Source organism: Heterodontus francisci, chromosome 26 (genome assembly GCF_036365525.1).
Source record: "Heterodontus francisci isolate sHetFra1 chromosome 26, sHetFra1.hap1, whole genome shotgun sequence".
NCBI lineage: Eukaryota > Metazoa > Chordata > Chondrichthyes > Heterodontiformes > Heterodontidae > Heterodontus > Heterodontus francisci.
In genome coordinates, this window is record NC_090396.1 from 66934189 (window position 1) to 66959994 (window position 25806).

Consider the following 25806-nt stretch of genomic DNA (forward strand, 5'->3'; position numbering starts at 1 on the left):
AGAGACCGAGACCGAGACCGAGAGAGAGAGACCGAGACCGAGAGACCGAGAGATCGAGATCGAGAGATCGAGACCAAAGAACAGTACAGTACAGGAACAGGCCATTCGGCCCTCCAAGCCTGCGATCTTGATGCCTGCCTAAACTAAAACCTTCTGCACTTCCGGGGTCCGTATCCCTCTATTCCCTTCCTATTCATGTAATTGTCAAGATGCCTCTTAAACGTCTCTATGGTACCTGCTTCCACCACCTCCCCCGGCAACAAGTTCCAGGCACTCACCACCCTCTGTGTAAAGAACTTGCCTCGCACATCCCCTCTAAACTTTGCCCCTCTCACCTTAAACCTATGTCCCCTAGTAACTGGCTCTTCCACCCTGGGAAAAAGCTTCCGACTATCCACTCTGTCCATGCCGTCATGTCGCCCCTCCACCTCTGTCGTTCCAGTGAAAACAATCCGAGTTTATCCAACCTCTTCTCATAGCTAATGCCCTCCAGACCAGGCAACATCCTGGTAAACCTCTTCAAAGCCTCCACGTCCTTCTGGTAGTGTGGCGACCAGAATTGCACGCAATATTGCAAGTGTGGCCTAACTAAAGTTTTGTACAGCTGCAGCATGACTTGCCAATTTTTATACTCTATGCCCCGACCGATGAAGGCAAGCATGCCGTATGCCTTCTTGACAACTTTATCCACCTGCGTTGCCACTTTGTGACCTGTGGACCTGTATGCCCAGATCTCTCTGCCTGTCAATACTCCTAAGGGTTCTGCCATTTACTGTATACTTCCCACCTGCATTAGACCTTCCAAAATGCATTACCTCACATTTGTCCAAATTAAACTCCATCTGCCATTTCTCCGCCCAAGTCTCCAACCGATCTATATCCTGCTGTATCCTCGGACAATCCTCATCACTGTCCGCAACTCCACCAACCTTTGTGTCGTCCGCAAACTTACTAATCAGACCAGCTATATTTTCCTCCACATCATTTATATATACTACAAACAGCAAAGAGAGAGAGACCGAGAGAGCGCGAGAGCGCGAGAGCGATAGATTGATATGGAAGGGTTTAGAAAATTCCAGACCATGGAACTCTGGCATTTGAAGGCATGACAGCCAACAATGGAGCGAAGAAGGGGTTGATAAACAAATGGCTAAAAATTCAGAGGAGCAGTGCTTTGATGGGCATTTCAGCTGAAGGAAGTACACAGATTGGAATAGCAACGCCTGAACAATTTCAACAGGAGAATGAGAATTTTAAACCTGAGCCCTTGGGAAATGGGTGCCAATAGCAGGCAGGAGTTATAAGTAACAAAATAATTTTTTGAAAATGTAATGGAGATCATAATAAGACTGAAGTATACTAGACATGATTTCTAACCAAAGGAATTAAAAATAGGTGAGGAAATTGAAGATGATTTAGTCATGGTCTCCCAAAACTTTCAAGAATTGTTTCCTTGTATTGGAAAATTCCATTATTTAAGCAGTGTGGGAGTAATAAACCAGGAAACTATAGACCCATAAGTCTAACATCTGTTAGGGGGAAGTTATTAGAATCTGCTATTAGGGACAGAGTGACTGAGCACTTAGACAAAAATTAACTGTTCAGAGGGAGCCAGAATGGATTTGTAAAGGTTAAGTCATATCTTACTAATCTAATTCATTTTCTGAAGATGTCACAAATATGTTAGATAAGTGGTTGTCTACAGAGGTTATTTACATGGACTTCCATAAGGCATTTGATAAGGTTCAATACAAGACTGTTTGAAGCAATGGAAGAGTATGGAAATGGAGGTAATCTTTTGACATGGGTAGGGAATTGGTTAGGAGGTCAGATACAGAAACTAGGAATAATGGTTATGTATTCCATTGGCAGGATGTGACAAGTGTGTACATCAGGACAATGAGGGAATGGTGGAGCAAATTTGCAGCTGTGCTCGTACTCTGGTGAAGGAAAGGTCAGAGGCTGACCCTTCGGAGTTTGAAAGTACAGTTGTAAGGTGGGCAAACAATTCATTCCAGGTCGGACGAAGAAGGAAGTGGCAAAGGAATGCAGGTGGGGAGGGATGCAACGAAGTATTCAAAAATTACTTTGCCTGTGTTCCAACACCATGTGAGTAGAAAGACTACAAGTAGTGATGAAATCAAGGGGTGGCCATCAATACAAGTTTATATGGAGGGAGGGAAGTGAATTCAGATGAGAGGGCAGAGCAAGATGAATAAAAATTGAAACTGAAATCACTAAAGATGAAAGGTCAAAAAGCAGAGAGGAAGAAAGGGAGGGAGGATATTGGTGAGAAACTGTGGGGTTTGAGGGCAGTAGCCAAAGATGATTTTATAGGCGATGCAAGAGGGGTGGACCAAGATTAAGTGCTTGAGAAAGGAGAAAGCACCAGAAGAATCCAAGTGTTGTGGACAGAATCGAAAGAGAACTAAAACCCCAGTTCCCTTCCCTTTGCTGTCTGTAATCTGCGTTTTTGACAAGGAAGGCGTGCATGTGTTTTGCTTAACCTGAGTGTATGGCCAATTTGAATAACCAGCAGCATGCTTTTCAAGGGTTTAAATAAAGAGGATTATTTTCTTCACATGTTCACCCCAAAAGTCTAATGCTACGTCACTCACGCACCATTCTCTCTCACTCAAGAAAAGCCATTAAAGGAGGATAGTGCACTTTTACCAATTAGAACCAAAGGAGTAGTTCATAAGTCACGTGATTTTAGCTCATCCTGGGGAAAAGGCATGCATTGCGGGCCTGGTAAAGAAGGCGTTTTCACTCCTGAAGTGTGGTTATATGGATTCGATAGCCGGAGTTGTGTATTGGAAGTTGTTGCAGGATTCTCTCATAGGTTGATTTTCAGTAGGTCACAAAGTTAGTTGCTTGTCGTCTCATTACCAGGAAGTTGGTTTTATGGACTTCTTTGGCCTCGTCTCGGGAGACAATGGGTAAGCGCCTGGAGGTGGTCAGTGGTTTGTGAAGCAGCGCCTGGAGTGGCCATAAAGGCCAACACCAGAGTGACAGACTCTTCCGCAGGTGCTGCAGAAAAAATTGGCTGTCGGGGCTGTTACACAGTTGGCTCTCCCCTTGCACCTCTGTCTTTTTTCCTGCCAACTGCTATGTCCCTTCGACTCGCCAAACTTTAGCCCCACCTCCATGGCTGGTGGATTTGAAAGGAAGAGGCTTGGCAACCTTAAGGTGTTACAGCCTCCAGTTCTTTAAGGCACAATGGTACTGCCTTGTCTGCTTTCTCTGCTGCTGTTTGCTGACTGACCAATTTCTCCCTGGTGCTTGGAGTAATAACATCAGTTATTTGTGTTTAGTTTCAGTCATGTGACCACCTGATCAATACTCCTATTGTCCACCCAGAATGATTTGAAGTTTGAAGCCGTTGCTATACAACGGAGGATGGATGGTGGCCATTCACCTCTACTCATGATTTAATTGATTTCTTATAGCTCTCCTTGTTATGTTTCGAGTTTGGAGTTAGTGTGTCTAGGAGTCCAGAGATAGAGAGTTTTGGCACTCTACCCATGGTCATTGAATTGCAAAACTCACCTGGCCCTCAGCAGCCATCTTATTCAGCCCTTGTAAAGTCCATCGTGGTTCATTTTTTAAAAAGGAAAATTTATTTCCAGAAGATTCTATGCTGAATACGGGCCATTTTTAAAGCTATGAATAGGATATGCCTTTTTGGGCATGACAGAAGAGGTCAAGGTGTCGCCACAGATGAAACATGTTTCAGTCAAGGCCAGGATGTCAATGCAATCAGCCACAAGATGATCGTGGATGCCAAGGCCTTGCTTGAGTGAATGTACATTTCTGGAGGGAAATGCAAAAAGAAGTGATGATTGAGTAACTGCTGGCAGATTTCATGGGTGGGGGGGGGGTGAGCAGGACAGCAAGGAAGTTGGCGATGTTAGGCCCCAGTGGACATTACACTTGGTCCATATTTTCCCAGGTTGTTTTTAAACTAAAAATCAGATTGTTGTAACCGTTTGTTGGAATCAGATCGAATTGTTTCTGCCTATACACTTTCAGTATGTAAATTTATTAAGACAAGAATTTCAATTCAACATGATGTCAAAATAATTCCCAAATCAAATCAAGACATATCCCACAAGAATATCCCAGTACAGCCTGAAGAAGCTTTGCTTTGGAATACATATTATAATACAATACCGTACACAATATACTGGCATATCCCTTTGTTGATGTTTAACTGAAGTCAAAGCAAATGTGTTCTTTGAAGCGGAAATCATTCTTATTCTCAGAAAAAAGCCATTAATAATATTTTCAAGTTTTCATAATATCACCATCAACATAAATAGATATAAACACAATACCCTTCCATGGTTAGCACATCCCTTTAAGCATGCACGATTCTCATGATTAACTAAATACACTATCTTTGGTTGGCTAAATGCTGGAGCCTTGAGGGCCAAGCTCTGTCGCCTTTGTGGAGCCTCTTCCTAAAGGTAACCAGAGGGCAACATCAGACCACGAGGGAAATATACAATAGATCTCTCAGAGGAAAAAGTTCAGTATCGGTTGTGTGATGCTTTCTCTTTGGACACATTCCAGAATAGTAACTATGAATATGTGGAAACCGTGCTCCTTGTTAAGAGAGAAAAACCTTAAAAAAAGAACCAGTTAGAATAAATCATAAAAAAAACTGGGTAGGGCACCTGGCAAGCACTGAAGTTCCAGGCTACTTTTAGTACCAGACAGCAACCACTCAAATAAAATTCTTATCTTGTAACTTTGTGTGTGCAAAGTAAGGCACGCACTACGGAAATCACAGTGCAGTTCATGCAGTGCAACTGAGGCATTGTTAAGCTGCTCATCATAAACTTGTGCGTTAAGACACAGTTGAGTTTTGAACTTTAAACACTGGCTACAATTGTTACTATAAGGAGCTTTTACAAAAAAATTACTGAACTTTTATAACTGTTTTGGGAGTAAATCCATTCCATTGCTTCACTTCCATTCTCCCTAGCCACCCAAGATTAGTGTTAGCCATACAAGAACTGCAGCCAAGAGGCTGGGCGCTAATGCTACAAGAACTGCCCGAGTGCACCTGCAGGAGGAAATCAGTGCCTTACATAACAGAACAGAAACTCAGCGTGGGAAAATCAAATTCAAAATCTCACTACTAAGTGGCACTATATATATTCAAAGTACTACTCCACCCTACAGAAAATAAAAATCAGGTAGCAAGTTGTGCAGTCAGTTAATTGCACTGTATCTGATGCCTGATGGCTCAGTTAATTTATCCAGTAACCAGCTGTAGAATTCATGAGGAAGGAGCAAAGTTCAATCCAAGTTTCGCAGCAAATTAGCTGATCGGAACCACTGCATGACAGGAATGCTACAACTGCCTTCAGTACCCCTTGGGTTAGGGAGGGGAAAATCATGCTTTTGATCACAATCTTGCAACCTACATTGTAAGTGCACATGTGCACAATGGATAAGGAAGGGATCAGGCTTGGATTTGATGCACATCACAATAGAATAGCCTGTCGACACAGACAGAGATAGACAAACAGACACACCCTCAACACTACAGCAGCTCTTGGCCAAGTGCCGAAAAGCTTTCAAGTCAGTGTGAACTAAACAGCACTGGGGAACGATTCAATTCATATAATATGCCATTTGAAGAATTTGCTGAAACCTCTTTTCAAAGTTAGCAAATTCCAGTAGAATACAAACATTCATGTCACTATAAAAATGAACTGCCATTTCCTTCCCGACCTTGTAACATTTCTTTTTGGCCACTTTAAGACAGCTGTTTCACACTAATGTCCGGCAAATGGTACTGAAACCGCAAGGACAATATTTCCTTCACTATTGCAGCTGGCAGAGAGTTTGGCATATGCTGACAAAATATCAGTCTTTGGTTCAAGTCTCAGCTAAAAGAAGCACGGAATGAGAAAAAAAAAAAATTCGCTATTTTGTACATTGTTATTTTTTTTACATAGCATATAAAATGCATCTTGCCTAGGTTGCTACTCTGGTGCAGTACTAACTGAGACAACTTTACACTTTCATTCTGTTTGGGGTGGATAAATATCAAATCCCCAGCTGATGCTTTTTATTCCATACTGCAGGAACTTTCTTGCACCTTTTGTATAAATGTGAATGCTCTTTGTTTGGTATGCAATCTTCCTTCACCATCAGAAGCCTTATCTTTTCTACATACCATGACTCAGAAACAGAGCAGCAAGAACGAAAGGCTGCACTGTTGGAGTGGCCATCCTTCTTGTATAATGTTAAACCAAAGCCACAATATGTACCTATCCTGATGGTTGAAAATGGACATTAAAGACTCCACGGCATTATCTGAAGAGACCTTCCTTAATGCAATAGCTCCAAAAACAGATTGTCGTTCATCTCATAACAGGGATAGGCACTGACATGTTGCACCACGAACATCTAACAAAATTATTGACTCAGCCACAGACACGGGGGCAATTAAGCTGTATATAAAGTATATAGCCAACTTAATGCCATCAAAACACAGTCCAATTTAAAACACATTTCTCCCTATAAATAAAGTAGCTAAGCATACAATCATCAATGAAGAGCAGCACAACTGTATTAGCTAGCTAGCAAGCAAAATAGTATGCAATACCAATGCAAATTACTTTTGCTGACAGAATAGAGCTAGCTACACCATATCATGGGGTAGTAGATGAACCTTATCAGATAACCTCTGTGGATTCACACTCTGTCAGGAGTGCAAATTCATCCAATAAACCATGAAGCTCAAGGAGAGGATTTTGTTGTGTTCATTGAGGTGAGGCAGTAGAAAAATCAGTAATAGGAAGACAGACCATTTCTCATACTGCTGTTGTCATGATGGTCGCTGTGCAACTTCTCCATCTGCTTGTAATATGTGTCTGAAGACAAGGCAGCCAATAAAAGGGCAGTGATCTCCAAATCAGGAGAATTTTATAGGGTGAAGCAGATAGTACTTCAGAAGAGTATCCTCCTGAAGTCCCCAGCATCACAGATGCCAGACTTCAGCCAATTCGATTCACTCCGCGTGATATCAAGAAACGACTGAAGGCACTGGATACTGCAAAAGCTATGGGCGCTGACAATATTCCAGCAATAGTACTGAAGACCTGTGCTCCAGAACTTGCCACGCCCCTAGCCAAGCTGTTCCAGTACAGTTACAACACTGGCATCTACCCTGCAATGTGGAAAATTTCTCAGGTATGTCCTGTACACAAAAGGCAGGACAAATCCAACCTGGCCAATTACCACCCCATCAGCCTACTCGCTATCATCAGTAAAGTGATGGAAGGTGTCATCAACAGTGCCATCAAGCAGCACTTGCTTAGCAATAACCTGTTCAGTGACGCTCAGTTTGGGTTCCGCCAGGGCCACTCAGCTCCTGACCTCATTACAGCCTTGGTCCAAACATGGACAAAAGTGCTGAACTGAGAGGTGAGAGTGACTGCCCTTGACATCAAGGCAGCATTTGACTGAGTATGGCATCAAGGAGCCCTAGCAAAACTGAAGTCAATGGGAATCAGGGGGAAAACCCTCCGTTGGCTAGATTGATACCTAGCGCAAAGGAAGATGGTTGTGGTTGTTGGAGGTCAATCATCTGAGCTACAGGACATCACTGCAGGAGTTCCTCATGGTAGTGTCCTAGGCCCAACCATCTTCAGCTGCTTCATCAATGACCTTCCTTCAATCATAAGGTCATAAGTGGGGATGTTCGCAGATGATTGCACAATGTTCAGCACCATTCGTGACTCCTCAGATCCTGAAGCACTCCATGTAGAAATGCAACAAGACCTGGACAATAACCAGGCTTGGGCTGATAAGTGGCAAGTAACATTCGCGCCACGTAAGTGCCAGGCAATGACCATCTCCAACAAGAGAGAATCTAACCATCTCCCCTTGACATTCAACAGCATTACCATCGCTGAATCCCCCACTATCAACATCCTAGGGGTTACCATTGAACAGAAACTGAACTGGAGTAGCCATATAAATACCGCGGCTACAAGAGCAGGTCAGAGGTTAGGAATCCTGAGGCGAGTAACTCACCTCCTGAATCCCCAAAGCCTGTCCACCATCTACAAGGCACAAGTCAGGAGTGTGATGGAATACTCTCCACTTGCCTGGATGGGTGCAGCTCCATCAACACTCAAGAAGCTCGACACTATCCAGGACAAAGCAGCCCGCTTGATTGACACCCCATCTACAAACATTCACTCCCTTCACCACCGACGCACAGTGGCAGCAGTGTGCACCATTTACAAGATGCACTGCAGCAATGCACCAAGGCTCCTTAGACAGCACCTTCCAAACCCGCGACTCTACCAACTAGAAGGACAAGGGCAGCAAATACATGGCATCACCACCTGCAAGTTCACCTCCAAGTCACACACCATCCTGACTTGGAACTATATCACCGTTCCTTCACTGTCGCTGGGTCAAAATCCTGGAACTCCCTTCCTATCAGCACTGTGGGTATGCCTACCCCAAATGGACTGCAGCGGTTCAAGAAGGCAGCTCACCACCACCTTCTCAAGGGCAATTAGGGATGGGCAATAAATGCTGGCCTGGCCAGCGTCGCCCACATCCCATGAATGAATAAAAAACAAACAGAAAAGCAGAGTGGGACAGGAAGGGACAGAGAGATTAACAGTAGGTAGCCAAGACTAGTTTATTCATCTTGACAGGCTGTTAAACCAGGTCCTGGATTCTAAAATACAGAAACAACTGAATCTCTCAAGGGCAAAATGTCATTTTCTCACCAAAGCTAGTGACAAAATTAGATAAACACAATTACAAATAAAGAGCACCCTTCAGTTCCTCCAATAAAGCAATTCTCTTAAATTCACTTATGTCTATATCACAGTCTAACACTGTTGATTCCAATTCAGCTCTGACAAGATAATTAACAAAAAGCTTTTCTGAAAACAATTGAGCAGTTGTAACTGCATGTATTATTCAGCTACAAAATGTTTAGTCACTATCTGTAAGATTGTATTCCAGACGAACCAATTTATGTCCAAGCCAAATCTACCTGTTAGCAAACGTGCACTTTTAATATATTGTAATTATATGATACAGACAACTTTCAAATGACATTGGCCACTCAGGTTATCTGCCCTCAAACCAGACAGTAAAGGATGCACATTGCAGTTACTGATCTTTGACATATTTGTAAAACTTGTCCTGGGATTCAATTCTCAGCAAAAAAAAAATTAGTTAATGACTGCTTCTAACAGAGTCACTGAAACATCATAAATCTTTACTAAGTCTTCCCTGACAGTTTTTAAAACTGCAAATGCAGCATAGATTTTGTTAAGGAATCATAGACAGTTCATCATAGATTAAGATTTATTAAAGCTATCTGTTGCATTGTATTTACTAACTATTGTATATGAGTCAGCAGCATCCTAGTTTTGCCAACATTACACTACTGTTGTATTCATGAGGAACTTAGTGCTGACTTCTGGAGATTCCTTGGATTTTCTTGTCTGTTTTACCCTCAATACAAATTTCTGGAACAACGTGATTCCAAATGGATAGCAGCGGAATTGCAACATTTATATAGAAGTAACAGTCCAGCAACTTTCAACATGTCACTGAGTTTGTGTCCCAGGTGACTTTTGCCATTTTAAAATGAGTTTACATAACACAAGCCTTTAAACTTGTGTTTTAAAATAACCTAACTACGTTATTTTAAAGGCTCAACCTTCAACCTTTTCGCGTGGGGTCTTACATAGGGGGCCGGTGAGACAATTTCAGAAAGATAAAGACATTAAAAATTTATCCTGCTATTAATCAAAACAAGAAATGTGCATTTTTGTGAAGAAGCTTTAAATGAGAAGACTAATTTATTGACTTACTTTCTCGTCACTATGTTGGACACTGATTTACTGATTTGCCTGGTATTTTTTTTGCTTGCACAAGTAGTCAGTGTCTGCCCGCACAACTGTTGTAGCAAAGGAGTATTCAGGATAGATGTCCATCAGTCAGGAGTGATCTTGATCTCTCTGTCCCCCATCATCCCGCTCTCTCCCCACCCCCCGTTGTCCCCGCACTCTCTCCCTCTGTCCCATCCCAGTCTCCTCTCTCTCTCTGTCCCCCCCTTTTCTCCCAACCCCTCTCCCTCTCCTACCGCCACCCCCGCACCCCCCCCCCCCCGCCCCCATCGGACAGTTGCAGAGAGTGGTAATTCTCAGCTGAGCTGCTTTGCGGTTAGTCTATTTTTTATAAAATCACAGCCGTCAGTTTCAAAGCTGACAGGTGCATAGAGCAGAGACAGCGCTTCTAAACTCAAGATAAGTTTGTGGTTTTCCGCCAGGCTATTTAAAAAAAAAAATCGGAACCCACTGGAAAAACCCGAACTTATCCGTTTTGGAAGCGTCGTCTCTTCTCTAAGCACCTGTCAGCTGTGAAACTGATGGCTGTGAAATTTTTAACGTCGGACTGGTCTGTAAGAAGCCAATGGGAAACTTCTCATCCTTGAAATTATCAGTCATGGACCTCAAAATATTTACTACGGACTGGTGTCTGTACGCACACGTTGCCGACCCCAGTCTCATTGGTTATTTGTGGGATCTTCCTGTACAAAGAGAGCTGGTACATTTAACTACATGGCTGCGCTTGCTGACAATGCAACCACTAGGTGGTGCAGTACTGGCACATGTGCAAATGCAGCCTCATTGACTGAAACGTCACTGTGACATCGCAGGCAGCTGCCAGTAATAAAAATGGCGTTGTTCAATTTGACACAAAAAGACGTATTGAACCCAAAACCCCTCCCCCTCAATTGCCAGGATCTGTGCCTCCACAACGCCTCCCCAACAATAACTACCCTGCTCCCTCCTGCGATTGCTGCTTCTGTTCCCTGCTTCCTCCTGCGATCGCCGCCTCATTCACTTTTCCGCTCTTTCCCGTGATCACCGCTTCTCTTCCCTGCTCCCGACTGCTTGAGGGGTGAAGCAACAGTTGGACATCGATACGTCTGATGTCATGACGTGGTGAAGTTGACTGGTGCATGCGCGTACCCATACTGGCAAACGCTCAGTTGCACTGATGACATCAGCGATCGCTCTGCACATGCTCTGCATTGTCAGGAGACACTTTGTAACTGCATACCAGTCGCTGTGTTTCAAAGAAACTCGCTGTGCGCGAAGTCCCTAAGAAACAAGGTATACATGTATTTATTTCCATCATGGGCTCCATTTCACCTATTTTAAACTCTAGAATATACAGCTATCACGATTAAGCAAACTTTGCTTGCTACACTGTGGAAAAATGCTCCATAGTGCTGATCCAGAAATTAATGTCCCATGGAGCATTCAATCTCATTTCCTAATTAGCCCTGTAACTTTGGATTCCATTTCCCAAACTAATATTTTTTCAAGAGTTAATTAACAAAGCATCAAATGCTTTTGGTAGTGATCTGTTCCACATTCTACTACTATAAATAAATAAATGAATTAAGTGACCAAAATATCATGCTGGTCTTAAAATAGGTTCCTCAGTGATTGGTATTAGGACTGCTGCTTTTCTTGATCTGTATTAATGACCTAAACTTTGGTGTGCAGGGCACAATTTCAAAATTTGCAAATGGCACGAAACTGGAAAGTACTGTGAAGTGTGAGGAGGATAAACACAAGACTTCAAGAGGATATGGACAGGCTGACAGAATGGACCGACATGTGGTTGATGAAATTTAGTGCAGGAAGTCTAAAGTAATACATTTTGGGAGGAAGAAGGAGAAGGAGAGAAAATATAAAATGAAGGATACAATTCTAAAAGGGATGCAGGAGCAGAGGGACCTGGGGGCATATGTGCACATATGGTTGAAGGTGGCCGGCAAGATTGAGAAAGCTATTAATAAGGTATATGGGATCCTGGGCTTTATAAGTAGGGGCATAGAATACAAAAGCAAGGAGGTTATAGTGAACCTTTATAAAAGAAGTGTTCAAAATCATGAGGGGTCTGAACAGAGGAGATAGGGAGAAATTGTTCCCATTGGCATAAAGATCGAGAACCAGAGGACACCAATTTAAAGGTGAGGAAAAACTTTTTTTTTTAAACACAGCGAGTGGTTAGGAGCTAGAGTGCACTGCCTGAGAGTGTGGTGAAGATTCAATTATGGCTTTCAAGAGGGTATTGGGTAATTATCTGAAGAGAAAAAATTTGCAGAGCTACAGGAAAAGGGCAGTGGAGTGGGACGAACAGAGTTGCTCTTGCAGAGAGCAGGCATGGTCACGATGGCCAAATGGCCGTCTTCTGCGCTGTAACCATTCTGTGATTAAACGATTCCTCCTATTCGGAGACACAATATACAATAGGGGCAAGCGATCACATTGCTTGAGTTATGAAAAGACACTTGTGGAATAAATTGGGCAATATGTTCTTGTTGTCCATCAGAAATTTGAAGTACCCTATTTATTTCTCAGCAATACATTACTACAAATAACTCCATAATACTTGCATTTATTTATGTGACGCCATATCAACTACATTAAAATCAATACATACTACGATTCTAGATAATTTTGCCCTTAACATCTTCCATGTGCCTCCACATTTTGGTAAAATATGAAAACATTTAAATTATGAAGAATGAAGTAGCTGTCAACAAGCAAACACAGTAATTCAATCCCAAGAACTTGCAACACTCAAATTCCACATCCTCCTCACCATTCACAATATCTCCAGATGTTATTCGATGTATTTTTCTAGAGATTCACTTCTCCTGGTTACATCTGAAACACATTGTAAAATGTATTCCGGAACATAGTAACCGTTATTTTGCATGTGAAAATTGTCTGGTTGCCATTTTTGATTTCATAAGCAAACTTGCGGCCAGCGAACTAATTACCGCCAAATAATATTGCTAAACTGCAAATGAAATATAGACACTAATTACTACAAGCAAGCATGAAAATCTACTAATATGGATTGCTTGAGCCACGATATACAGGAAACTGTAAGGCTGTACATATTTCTTGTAGAAATAGAACCCATTTTACTTTGATTTATTCCTTCTCCCCCCAATGTATTAATACAAATGCAAAACCTAATTGCTTTACTATACTACAGCATGACATTTTCAAATCCAGCTGGATTCATTGTATACTGCCTTCTTATTCAACATAACTACAGCAGTGTACTATTATGCATGAGCTTTTGCATATACTTTTAAAGAAAGCCACAGAAAAATATGCAAAACTATCTGCATTGATCAGCAAGGAACATTCTACAGGCTTGTCAGCCATAATCTGTTTTAATCTTGAATCGGCAATCAAATGAACATGTTGGCATTTTGCCAGTGAGACACCATCTGTCATCCATGGCATGTAAGCTATTTCCTGTTGCAATGCATGTATTATAGGTCAGTCGCAGCCTACGTTTAGTTCAAAAACTTTATATTTGCAGTCTGCCACACTAAGAGTTTTCCAGGGATTTTGAGACACATGCAATACTGTGCCCTGTTTCCACAAATCCACACCATCATTTCTAATCTAGGGGTTTTTTATCTTTTAAAATGATTTGAGTCTAACAACTTCACATTACATATTAAAAACAAAGGTGTTCTAAGTCACCAGAGCTTAAATTTTCTTCACTGCTGCAATATTTCAAAATACAGCAAGGCTGTATTTCTTAAGTGGCGATTTGATAATTTCAGCACGTCCAAGACAAATTCTGCAGGAATAAAGGAAATTAATTCTGTAAAGGAAGTAGTGCCACATTACTAAGTACTCAAACACTCATGGACATATTTCTCAGTTTTTGAGTTTAATAAATTTTAAATGTTACAGATTAATCCTCAACTGAAGGACTACCATGTGTAGGCTGGTTGAAGGCACTGGATAAAGGAAGGCTATGGACCCTGACAACATCCCAGCTGTAGTACTGAACACTAGTGCTCCAGAACTAACCATGTCCCTAGCCAAGTAGTTTCAGTAGAGCTACAAAACTGGCATCTAACCGACCATGTGGAAAATTGCCCAAGTATGTCCTGTCCACAAAAAGTAGGACAAATCTCAGCCAATTACCATCACCAGCCTACTCTCAATCATCAAAGTGATGAAAGGTGTCACTGACCGCGCAATCAAGCAGCACTTACTCAGCAAAACCTGGTCACCGATGCTCAGTTTGGGTTCCACCAGGCCCATTCGGCTCCTGACCACATTACAGCCTTGGTCCAAACATGGACAAAACAGCTGAATTCCAGAGGCAAGGAGAGAGTGATTGCCCTCAACATCAAGGCAGCATTTGACCGAGTGTGGCATCAAGGAGCCCTAGCAGCATTGATGTTAATGGGAATCAGGGAGAAAACGCTCCACTGATTGGAGTGATACCTAGCATCAGGGAAGATGGTTGTGGCTGTTGGAGGCCAATCATCTTTGCCCAAGGACAACACTGCATGAGTTCCTCAGGGTAGTGCCCTAGGCCCAACCATCTTCAGCTGCTTCATCAATGACCTTTCCTTGATCAGGAGGTCAGACGTGGGGATGATTCAGTACCATTTGCAACTCCTCACATACTGACAGTCTGTACCCGCATGAAGCAAGACTTGAACATCATTTAGGGTTGAGTTGATAAATTGAAAGTAACATTCACACCACATAATTGCCAGGCAACGACCATCTCCAACAACAGAGAATGTGATCATCTTCCCTTGACGCCCAACAGTATTACCATCGCTGAATCCCCCATCATCATCCTGGAGCTTACCATTAGCCAGAAACTGGACCAGCCATATAAATACTGTGGTTACAACAGGTCAGAAGCTGGGAATTCTGCTGCGAGTAACTCACCTCCCGACTCCCCAAAGTCTGTCCACCATTTATCTATGAGGCACAAGTCAAAGAACAGTACAGCACAGGAACAGGCCATTCGGCCCTCCAAGCCTGCACCGATCTTGATGCCTGCCTAAACTAAAACTTTCTGCACTTCCGGGGACCATATCCCTCTATTCCCATCCTATTCATGTATTTGTCAAGATGCCTCTTAAACGTCGCTATCGTACCTGCTTCCACCACCTCCCCCAGCAGCAAGTTCCAGGCACTCACCACCCTCTGTGTAAAGAACTTGCCTCACACATCCCCTCTAAACTTTGCCCCTCTCACCTTAAACCTATGTCCCCTAGTAACTGACTCTTCCACCCTGGGAAAAAGCTTCTGACTATCCACTCTGTCCATGCCGCTCATAACTTTGTAAACCTCTATCATGTCACCCCTCCACCTCTGTCGTTCCAATGAAAACAATCCGAGTTTATCCAACCTCTCCTCATAGCTAATGCCCTCCAGACCAGGCAACATCCTGGTAAACCTCCTCTGTACCCTCTCCAAAGCCTCCACGTCCTTCTGGTAGTGTGGCGACCAGAATTGCATGCAATATTCTAAGTGTGGCCTAACTAAAGTTTTGTACATCTGCAGCATGACTTGCCAATTTTTATACTTTGTGCCCCGACCGATGAAGGCAAGCATGCCGTATGCCTTCTTGACTACCTTATCCACCTGCGTTGCCACTTTCAGTCACCTGTGGACCTGTACGCCCAGATCTCTCTGCCTGTCAATACTCCTAAGGGTTCTGCCATTTACTGTATACTTCCCATCTGCATTAGACCTTCCAAAATGCATTACCGCACATTTGCCCGGATTTCACGAGTGGGATAGAATACTCTCCACCTTCCTGGATGAGCGTGGCTCCAACAGAATCAGCTCGGCTATCCAGGACAAAGCAGCTTGGTTGATTGGCACCTCATCACCAACTTAAACATTCACTCCCTCCACCACCGGAGCACAGTGGAATCAGTGTAGGCCATCTAAAAGATGTACTGCAGAAAATCACCAAGGCTCCTTCAACAGCATCTTCCAAACCCCTGACCTCTACCATCTAGAAGGACAAGGACAGTCGACACATGGGGCCACCATGACCTCCAAGGTACACGCCATCCTGACTTGGAATTATATCACCATTCCTTCACTGTCACTGGGTCAAAAACCTGAGACTCCCTTCCTAACAACGCTGTTGGTGTACCTACACCCCAAGGACTGCAGCAGTTCAAGAAAGCAGTGCAACAGATCTGCTGTGGCAGAAATTAAATAGGTGGGCATATAATAGGGCGAAGTATTTCTTTTTAATAGCACCCCTCTTTCAACTAAATTTTTTTTTATTCATTCGGGGGATGTGGGCATCACTGGCTAGGCCAGCATTTATTGCCCATCCCTATTTGGCCTCGAGAAGGTGACGGTGAGCTGCCTTCGTGAACCGCTGCAGTCCTTGGGGTGTAGGTACACCCATCCAGTGTACTGCACCCATCCACCCATAACACTCCTGACTTGTGCTTTGTAGATGGTGGACAAGCATTGGGGAGTCAGGAGGTCAGTTACTCACCGCAGAATTCCCAGCCTCTGACCTGCTCTTGTCGCCACAGCATTTATGTGGCTGATCCAGTTCGGTTTCTGGTCAATGGTAACCCCCAGCATGTTGATAGTGGGGGATTCAGAGATGGTAATAACACTGAACGTCGAGGGGAGATGGTTAGATTCTCTCTTGTTTGAGATGGTCATTGCCTGGCACTTGTGTGGTGCTATTGTCACTTATCAGGCCGAGCATGGATGCTGTCCAGGTTTGCTGCATATGCAAACGCGTGGCTTCAGTATCTGAGGATTCACAAATGGTGCTGAACATTGTGCAATCATCAGCGAACACCCCCACCTGACCTTATGCTGAAGGGAAGGTCATTGATGAAGCAGCTGAAGATGGTTGGGCCAAGGACACTACCCTGAGGAACTCCTGCAGTGATGCCCTGAGACTGAGATGATTGACCTCCAACAACCACAACCATCTTTCTTTGTGCTAGGTAGGACTCCAATCACCAGACAGTTTTCCCCCCGATTCCCATCGACTCCAGTTTTGCTAGAACTCCTTGATACCATACTCGGTCAAATACTGCCTTGATGTCAAGGGCAGCCACTCTCACCTCACCTCTGGAGTTCAGCTCTTTTGTCCAGGTTTGGACCAAGGCTCTAATGAGGTCAGGAGCTCAGTGACCCTGACACAACCAACAGTGAGCAGGTTATTGCTGAATAAGTGCCACCTAATAGCACTGTCGACAACTCCTTCGATCATTTTGCTGATGATCGGGAGTAGACTGATAGGGTTGTAATTAGTCGGGTTGGATTTGTCCTTTTTGTGCACAGGACATACCTGGGCAATTTTCCACATTGCCGGGTTGATGCCAGTGTTGTAGCTGTACTGAGACAGCTTTGCAGCTAGTTCTGGAGCACAAGTCTTCAGTACTATTGCCGGAATGTTGTCAGGGCCCATAGCCTTTGCAATATCCAGCGCCTTCAGCCGTTTCGTGATATCACATGGAGTGAATCGAATTGGCTGAAGACTGGCATCTGTGATGCTGGGGACCTCAGGGGGAGGCAGAGATGGATCATCCACTCGGCATTTCTGGCTGGAGATGGATGCAAATGCTTCAGCCTTGTCTTTTGCACTGATGTGCTGGACTCTCCCATCGTAGAGGATGGGGATATTTGTGGAGCCTCCTCCTCCTGTCAGTTGTTTAATTGTCCACCACCATTCACGACTCGATGTGGCAGGACTACAGAGTTTAGGTCTGATCCGTTGGTTGTGGGATCGCTTAACCCTGTCTATTGCATGCTACTTCTGTTGTTGGCATGCATGTAGTCCTGTGTTGTAGCTTTACTCGGCGGACACCTCATTTTTAGGCATGCCTGGTGCTGCTCCTGGCATGCCCTCCTGCACTCTTCATTGAACCAGGGCTGGTCCCCCTACTTGATGGTCATGGTAGAGTGGGGGAATATGCCAGACCATGAGGTTACAGATTGTGGTTAAATACATTTCTGCTGCTGCTGATGGTCCACAGTGCCACATCGATGTCCAGTTTTGAGTTGCTAAATCTGTTTGAAATCTACCCCATTTAGCCCAGTGGTAGTGCCACACAACATGATAGAGGGTACCCTCAGTGTGAAGACGGGACTTCGTCTCCACAAGGACTCCTACCAATACTGTCACGGACAGATGCATCTACGACAAGTAGATTGGTGAGGACGAGGTCAAGTAGGTTTTTTCCTCTTGTTGGTTCCCTCACCACCTGCTGGTGACCCAGTCTAGCAGCGATGTCCTTTAGGACTCGGCCAGCTTGGTCAGTAGTGGTACTGCCGAGCCACACTTGGTGGTGGACATTGAAGTCCCCCACCCAGAGTACATTTTGTGCCCTTGCTACCCTCAGTGCTTCCTCCAAGTGGTGTTCCTCCAAGTGGTGGAAAAGCACTGATTCATCATCAAAGATGGGGCGGTAGGTGGTAATCAGCAGGTTTTCCTTGCCTTTACTTGACCTGATGTCATGAGACTTCATGGGGTCCGGAGTCAATGTTGAGGATTCCCTGGGCAACTCCCTCCTGACTGTATACCACTGTGCTGCCACCTCTGATGGGTCTGTCCTGCCAGTGGGACAGGACATACCCAGGGATGGTGATGGAGGTGTCTGGGACATTGTCTTCCAGGTATGATTCTGTGAGTATGACTATGTCAGACTGTTGCTTAAATAGTCTGTGGGACAGCTCTCCCAATTTTGGTACAAGCCCCCAGATGTTACTAAGGAGGACTTTGCAGGGTCGACAGGGCTGGGTTTGCCTCTCGCTTGATTCACAAGATCCTTCTAAGACAGCGTTGATGTTGTTGTTCTAGGGCCTTGATGTGGCGCCTAGAAGTTGCCCAAGTTTCAGTACCATGGAGAAAAGTCAGTTGGGTCTGATATCATGATTCTCGAAAACCCAAATACGTAATTTACTGTGAGCTAAGCTAGCACATTGGATTCGTTAGTGTACCTCTTGATCAAAGTCAGCTTTTTGGGGTGAACTGCAGCTACCAACCACATCAGCAGGTGGCAGATAACTGGAACAAACTCCAGATATGGAGGCTAGCTGCGAAATAAGCTGTCGTGGAGTGTAGGACAGGGTGTTTAGTGTGGGTTGAGGTAAAGGTGGTGCCTCTACATCATTCAAAACCCACATAAACCAATTTTACAGCACTCTGTGACATAGCAAGCAAGGGCCGCCATTCAATAAGTCCTACCACAAACAAAATTCTTAAATGGTGGATCAGCTGATGGCTAGGCAGGCAGATGAAAGGTTGCAGCGGGGCCTTGCCCTCATTTATACAGGCTTGCCTGATCACCGAAACCAGGCAATGCCCCAAGACAGTGTGGGGCCTGCTGTGCAATAGGCCTCTCACTTTAAAAGACACAACACACAAACCCTTCTACAGATGGCAAATTTCCTCAAGCTTCTGTGAGCTTCTTGACAGAACCTGACACAAAAGGTGACTGTTACCAATTAACTCTTAATTGAGGCACAAGGGTGGTTTAATATTTGTAGCTGTGTCTGAGCAGCCATCTTCGGGATTAGCTGTGCTCATCCCACAAGGGGAGGGGTCAAGAAAAGGTGCCCTAAAAATAGCCTGCCCCAATCCAAACCCAGCTGGAAAACAGCATCCAGCAGGATCAGCCATCAGTGGTCAAAACTCACAGAAACAATGATCTTGGAATAAAAGCAAAATACTGCGGATGCTGGAAATCTGAAATAAAAACAAAGTGCTGGAAACACTCAGCAAATCTCGCAACATCTGTGGAGCCAGAAACAGAGTTAATGCTTCAGGTCGATGACCTATTAGTTCTGATGAAAGGTCATTGACCTGAAACGTTAACTACGATCTTGGAATATCAGGTTGTGAAAGGACAACTCAGAACGACCCGAGGGACGAACAGCGATAGCAGCCCACAGGCTCTAACGCCTAGACATTGACATATCAGCCCTTAATGAGACCCGTAGAGCAGATGAGGGACAAATCAAAGAACATGGCGGCGGCTATACTTTCGTTTGGAAAGGGAAATCACAAGAACGTAGAATTCATGGAGTCAGCTTTGCTATCAAAAACGCTCTCATGAAGAGACTCCATGAACCCCCTGTTGGGATCAACGAGCATCTTATGACACTCAATCTTAAGCTCAAAGGCAATCAATCAGCCACCCTCATCAGTGTTTATGCACCTACCTTGAATTCTGAGGACAAGTGAAAGAAACTATCTATGCCAACCTAGGCACAAATCTGGCAGCTGTACCATCAGTCAAAGATCATACTTCCTGATGGTTTCAATGCCAAAGTAGAGGACAACCATGCCCCTTGGCCAAACACCACTGAAAAGCTTAGAGTTGGAAATGGTGTACGCCTCCGTATCCTGTGCGCTGAACACAATCTTGTAGTCATTAATACCCTCTTCTGCCAAAAGAAAATTTCAAGACAGACATAAAAGATCAAAGCACTGGCATTTAATAGACCGAGTGACAGTCAGGGCCAAGGATCAAAAAGATGTGCACATTGCACGTGCTATGGTTACAGCTGACGAATGCTGGGCAGCCCCCCCCAAAAAGAACAGTCAGCCACGCTGGTACAGAGAAAGTTCGAGGTCTCTGGCCTGTCAGACGACACCAAGCTTAAGGAATTTCAAGAACATATCAATCGGAAACTACAGGAACAGATGGTCACCACATCCAAGCTGACTGGGAATCCAGCATTACTCATACATGCCCATAAATCCTCTGAAACACACCACTAAAAGACACCAAAACTGGTTTGATGAGAGCGATACAAAAATAATAATTCCCATTAAACTCAGATTGGTATTCAGTCTTGTTCAAGTATTTTGGGGCTGATTTTTAAGCTTTACTTCTTCTAGGACATGAACTATCAGGTAGACACATACTAACAGGCAGACACTAAAACACACTGCTCAGGCTACAAATAGTCAAACCTCTCTTTCCAAAGAGAGAGCAATCATATTTTTCAAAACATTGATAACAGAAAAAAAAAGTTTCTGAACATTTGACTTGGCTACATTACCTATGGTGTACTTTTCATTGCTGCAATGGTTCTTGGAATTTAATCAAGTACTCACAGATCATAATGCTGATTCCACTTTGGATCTAGGGTGTTCTTTACTGTATCTGTAGAATGGCACTGCCCTGACCCATCCACTACCACCTTTGCAAAGGGATCAGGGAGTCCTAAAGGGAAAAAACAAACAGTATAATGTTTTGTTCAGTTTCTACGCTATATTAATTTTCTGGCAGAAAAGGATTACTACAAAAGATACACTTACATTTATTCTTAGTATGTTAAACACTAGAGTGACATTTTAACAATACTCTACAAACCACACCATTCTTTACGAAGCCTTTTTCCTTCAAAGAAATCCCTCTTCCCCTCTCAACCCTCAAAAGAATTTTACCCTCCTCTCCAAAAGGCAGTGGTTATTGCTGCAATTCTATAGGCAAGGCATAGTACCAACTCTGAATACTAATGTTAATGATAAAGACCTTTCTTCAAACAGTTTCAATGATGATTCTGTACCCAAATTGTTTAACTTATCTGTTCACTCCACAGATGCTCACTAACATGCGGTGTGCAGTTCCAGCATTCTGTGTTTTATTTCCTATCTCTACCATTAGCAGTACTTGGCTTTCCACCACTTACTACTGCTGCACCAAATCGCTAAGCACTATTGGCAAAGGTCTAGAAGCTATTGCAGTTGGGCAGCATGGAAAGACCAGTAGATGGTAATCTCAACAAAATGAGACAATTATTGTACACTGTCTATTGCCTAACAAAATACACAAGGAAACTGCAGCAGGTCCAGAGCAAAGGCAGCAATATTGAAGAAGGGATAATGAGCAAGTCCAAGGGCTGAACAAAGAAAACAGTCTGCAATCAGGCAGGAAAACAGGGATTTTGCTCTTAACTAAAAGCAATTCCACTCCCAGATGTCCTCATGGTACACTCTTGAAGACCCCGTGTAAAAGATTTCGACTTTTAAATCTGTATAAAACTGATAAAGACATTATGATCTACCTTGCCATACATAATTGCCCAAAACACACAAGCATTCTCGTTTCAGAACACCACCATCAAGTAATTTGCACTGCAGTCACTTTTATCAGGAAAGTCATTGAATTTCCCCAATAACAGCACCAGCTGTACAGAAATCAATAAAGTGCTTGGTATATGATGTATGTATCATTCTATGCAAGTATGAAACACATTTCAGTACAAATCACATCCCTATTGACAGGAAAAAAGTGATATCACCTTTTGGAGAAGTCCATAATCTAATTGTTATCTGCTTTGACAACCATGGGAGAATATACATTTAGATTCACTGGGCACAATTTTATCAGTGCACTGTGAAGTTGGCCCCTGATGGTGTAGAGGCGGCGGAGTCCGGCGCCACTGCACAGACGCCTGCGCTATTTTTAAAGGGCTTCCAGCCCTTCAGGAGAAATTAAAAAATTTTTTTAAAGGTGCTGCTTCTATAAAAATTTTAATAAAGATTTGTCCACACCTGCAATCCCCTCTCCCTATCCCCAATGCAAAAAACATCAATGACGACCTTTCCCCCCGAACTGGATTCCCTTTGACCCTAAACCCTTCCCACCATCCCCACACTCAATGAAAAAGCTTTCTCCCGCTTCCCTTCTCCCCGCCCTGATAATTTGACTCCTCCCCACTCCCCACCAGTGTCTCGCCTCGGAACTCCGTACAGAGTTCCAAAGGCACGCAAGTTGCGGCCAGCAGCCGTAAAATCGGCGTGGGACAGCCTCCGGGAGCAGATAAGGCAATTTGCATTCTGTTTTAATTAATTTACATTTGAAAATGAAGGCCCCGCCGCCTAGGGGCAGGGGTGCCACACTGAGGCCTCACTGCCGCCGGTAATATGCGGCAGGGCTTTCTCGGCGTCATGGCAGGCCGCTCCCGCAAGTATTTTACAGGCCTCCCTGCCACGATCCACGACGTCGAGGAGCTAGTAAAATCCAGCCCATTATGTTCTACTACATTTCACTGAAAAGTATTACCCTACCCTACTTTGACCTCCCCCCACCCTACTCTACCTTTACCCTTGAAACTTCCAATTCCAAGAATTTAGTATTGATAGGTCAGACATTTCCCTCACAAGTTAGGATTCAATCATTTTTCCCAGAAACAGTGAAAGGATCTTATTTTATACTATTAATTCTATAAATGTTGAAGCAAATGGGTTTAGTAAGCAGTGCTTTGAACTTAATGCATCATAAGAGATAACATGTAGCTAGATGTTGTTACTATTCCAAATGTGTGGGTTGTATCCTTTCATGAAAACCATTAGGAAGAATCTGAGATGCGTCGGGACAACTAGATTACAAAAGTCAATGTACGACCTGCAGAACAGGAAAAAAAAGACAAAAAGAACCCTACCAGAAATAACAAAATTTTTAACATACATGACAATAACCTTTTTCTGATATGTGCAATACTTGGGTCACAGAATTGAATTTGGGCTACCTTTTTTGCTGTCCTTTTAAAAGTACAGGGCTCCAAGAGGTGTATAATACAACACATTTTCCCCAATAACAAATGGGCAAGTATCTTTCTTAGAATACACTGGGTCTTTTTAATTGCAGAAATTAAGCAATAAGATATCTCAAATAGTAAAGGTAGGTAAGGGGGAGATGTCATAATTTAAATAACTAAGAACTAGTGTCAGAAAAATAAGTTGTTCAGGATATATTTTCAGAATGCTTTTGATAAGTTCCCACACAGGAGGTTAGTAAACAAAATTAGAGCACATGGGATTGGGGGTAATACACTGCAATGGATTGACAGACAGAAAGCAAAGTGTTGGAATAAATGGTTAATTCTTAGGATGGCAGGCTATTACTAGTGGGATACCGCAAGGATCAGTGCCTGGGCCACAGCTATTCAGCAGGGGAATGGGAACCTAAATTGTAGTTCCAGTGTACAGGCTGTTGAGAGTAGTGAGGTAGGGGATAAGGTTACAGGGACGCAAGAGGGCACTGGCAAGCAAGAACTTGGTTTAAAGTGTGTCTACTTCAACGCCAGGAGCATCCGGAATAAGGTGGGTGAGCTTGCAGCATGGGTTGGTACCTGGGATCCTGATGTTGTGGCCATTTCAGAGACATGGGTAGAGCAGGGGCAGGAATGGATGTTGCAGGTTCCGGGATTTAGATGTTTCAGTAAGAACAGGGAAGAGGGTAAAAGAGGGGGGGGGGGGGGGTGGCATTGTTAATCAAGGAAAGTATTACAGCGGCAGAAAGGACGTTTGAGGACTCGTCTACTGAGGTAGTATGGGCCGAGGTTAGAAACAGGAGAGGAGAGGTCACCCTGTTGGGAGTTTTCTATAGACCTCTGAATAGTTCCAGAGATGTAGAGGAAAGGATAGCGAAGATGATTCTCGACAGGAGCGAGAGTAACAGGGTAGTGGTTATGGGGGACTTTAACTTTCCAAATATTGACTGGAAATACTATAGTTCGAGTACTTTAGATGGGTCTGTTTTTGTCCAGTGTGTGCAGGAGGGTTTTCTGACACAGTATGTGGACAGGCCAACCAGGGGCGATGCCACATTGGATTTGGTACTGGGTAATGAACCCGGCCAGGTGTTCGATTTAGATGTAGGTGAGCACTTTGGCGATAGTGATCACAATTCGGTTAGGTTTACCTTAGCGATGGGCAGGGACAGGTATATACCGCAGGGCAAGAATTATAGCTGGGGGAAAGGAAATTATGATGCAATTAGGCAAGATTTAGGATGTGTAGGATGGGGAAGGAAACTGCAGGGGATGGGCACAAATGAAATGTGGAGCTTATTCAAGGAGCAGCTAATGCGTGTCCTTGATAAGTATATACCTGTCAGGCAGGGAGGAAGTTGTCGAGCGAGGGAGCCGTGGTTTACTAAAGAAGTTGAAGCGCTTGTCAAGAGGAAGAAGGCGGCTTATGTTAGGATGAGACGAGAAGACTCAGTTAGGGCGCTTGAGAGTTACAAGCTAGCCAGGAAGGATCTAAAGGGAGGGCTAAGAAGAGCAAGGAGAGGACACGAGAAGTCATTGGCGGATAGGATCAAAGAAAACCCTAAGGCTTTCTATAGGTATATCAGGAATAAAAGAATGACTAGAGTTAGAACAGGGCCAATCAAGGATAGTAGTGGGAAGTTGTGTGTGGAATCAGAGGAGATAGGGGAAGCGTTAAATGAATATTTTTCGTCAGTATTTACAGTAGAGAAAGAAAATGTCATCGAGGAGATTACTGAGATACAGCCTACTAGGCTAGATGGGATTGAGATTCACAAGGAGGAGGTGTTAGCAATTTTGGAAAGTGTGAAAATAGATAAGTCCCCTGGGCCAGATGGGATTTATCCTAGGATTCTCTGGGAAGCCAGGGAGGAGATTGCAGAGCCGTTGTTGTTGTTGATCTTTATGTCGTCATTGTCGACAGGAGTAGTGCCGGAAGACTGGAGGATAGCAAATGTTGTCCCCTTGTTCAAGAAGGGGAGTAGAGACAGCCCTGGTAATTATAGACCTGTGAGCCTTACTTCGGTTGTGGGTAAAATGTTGGAAAAGGTTATAAGAGATAGGATTTATAATCATCTTGAAAAGAATAAGTTCATTTGCGATAGTCAGCACGGTTTTGTGAAAGGTAGGTCGTGCCTCACAAACCTTATTGAGTTTTTCGAGAAGGTGACCAAACAGGTGGATGAGGGTAAAGCCGTGGATGTGGTGTATATGGATTTCAGTAAGGCGTTTGATAAGGTTCCCCACGGTAGGCTATTGCAGAAAATACAGAAGTATGGGGTTGAAGGTGATTTAGAGCTTTGGATCAGAAATTGGCTAGCTGAAAGAAGACAGAGGGTGGTGGTTGATGGCAAATGTTCATCCTGGAGTTTAGTTACTA

At 43.7% G+C, this 25806-nt stretch overlaps 1 protein-coding gene across 1 annotated transcript in view; it reads right to left on the reverse strand.

Moving 5' to 3' along the window:
* Positions 1–25806, reverse strand: part of smurf2 (SMAD specific E3 ubiquitin protein ligase 2) — a 323106-nt gene that overhangs the window by 137710 nt on the left and 159590 nt on the right. Inside the window, exon 3 of the mRNA XM_068058473.1 lies at positions 20983–21091. Coding sequence (XP_067914574.1) covers positions 20983–21091 — 109 coding nt within the window. The remainder of the gene's footprint in view (positions 1–20982; positions 21092–25806) is intronic.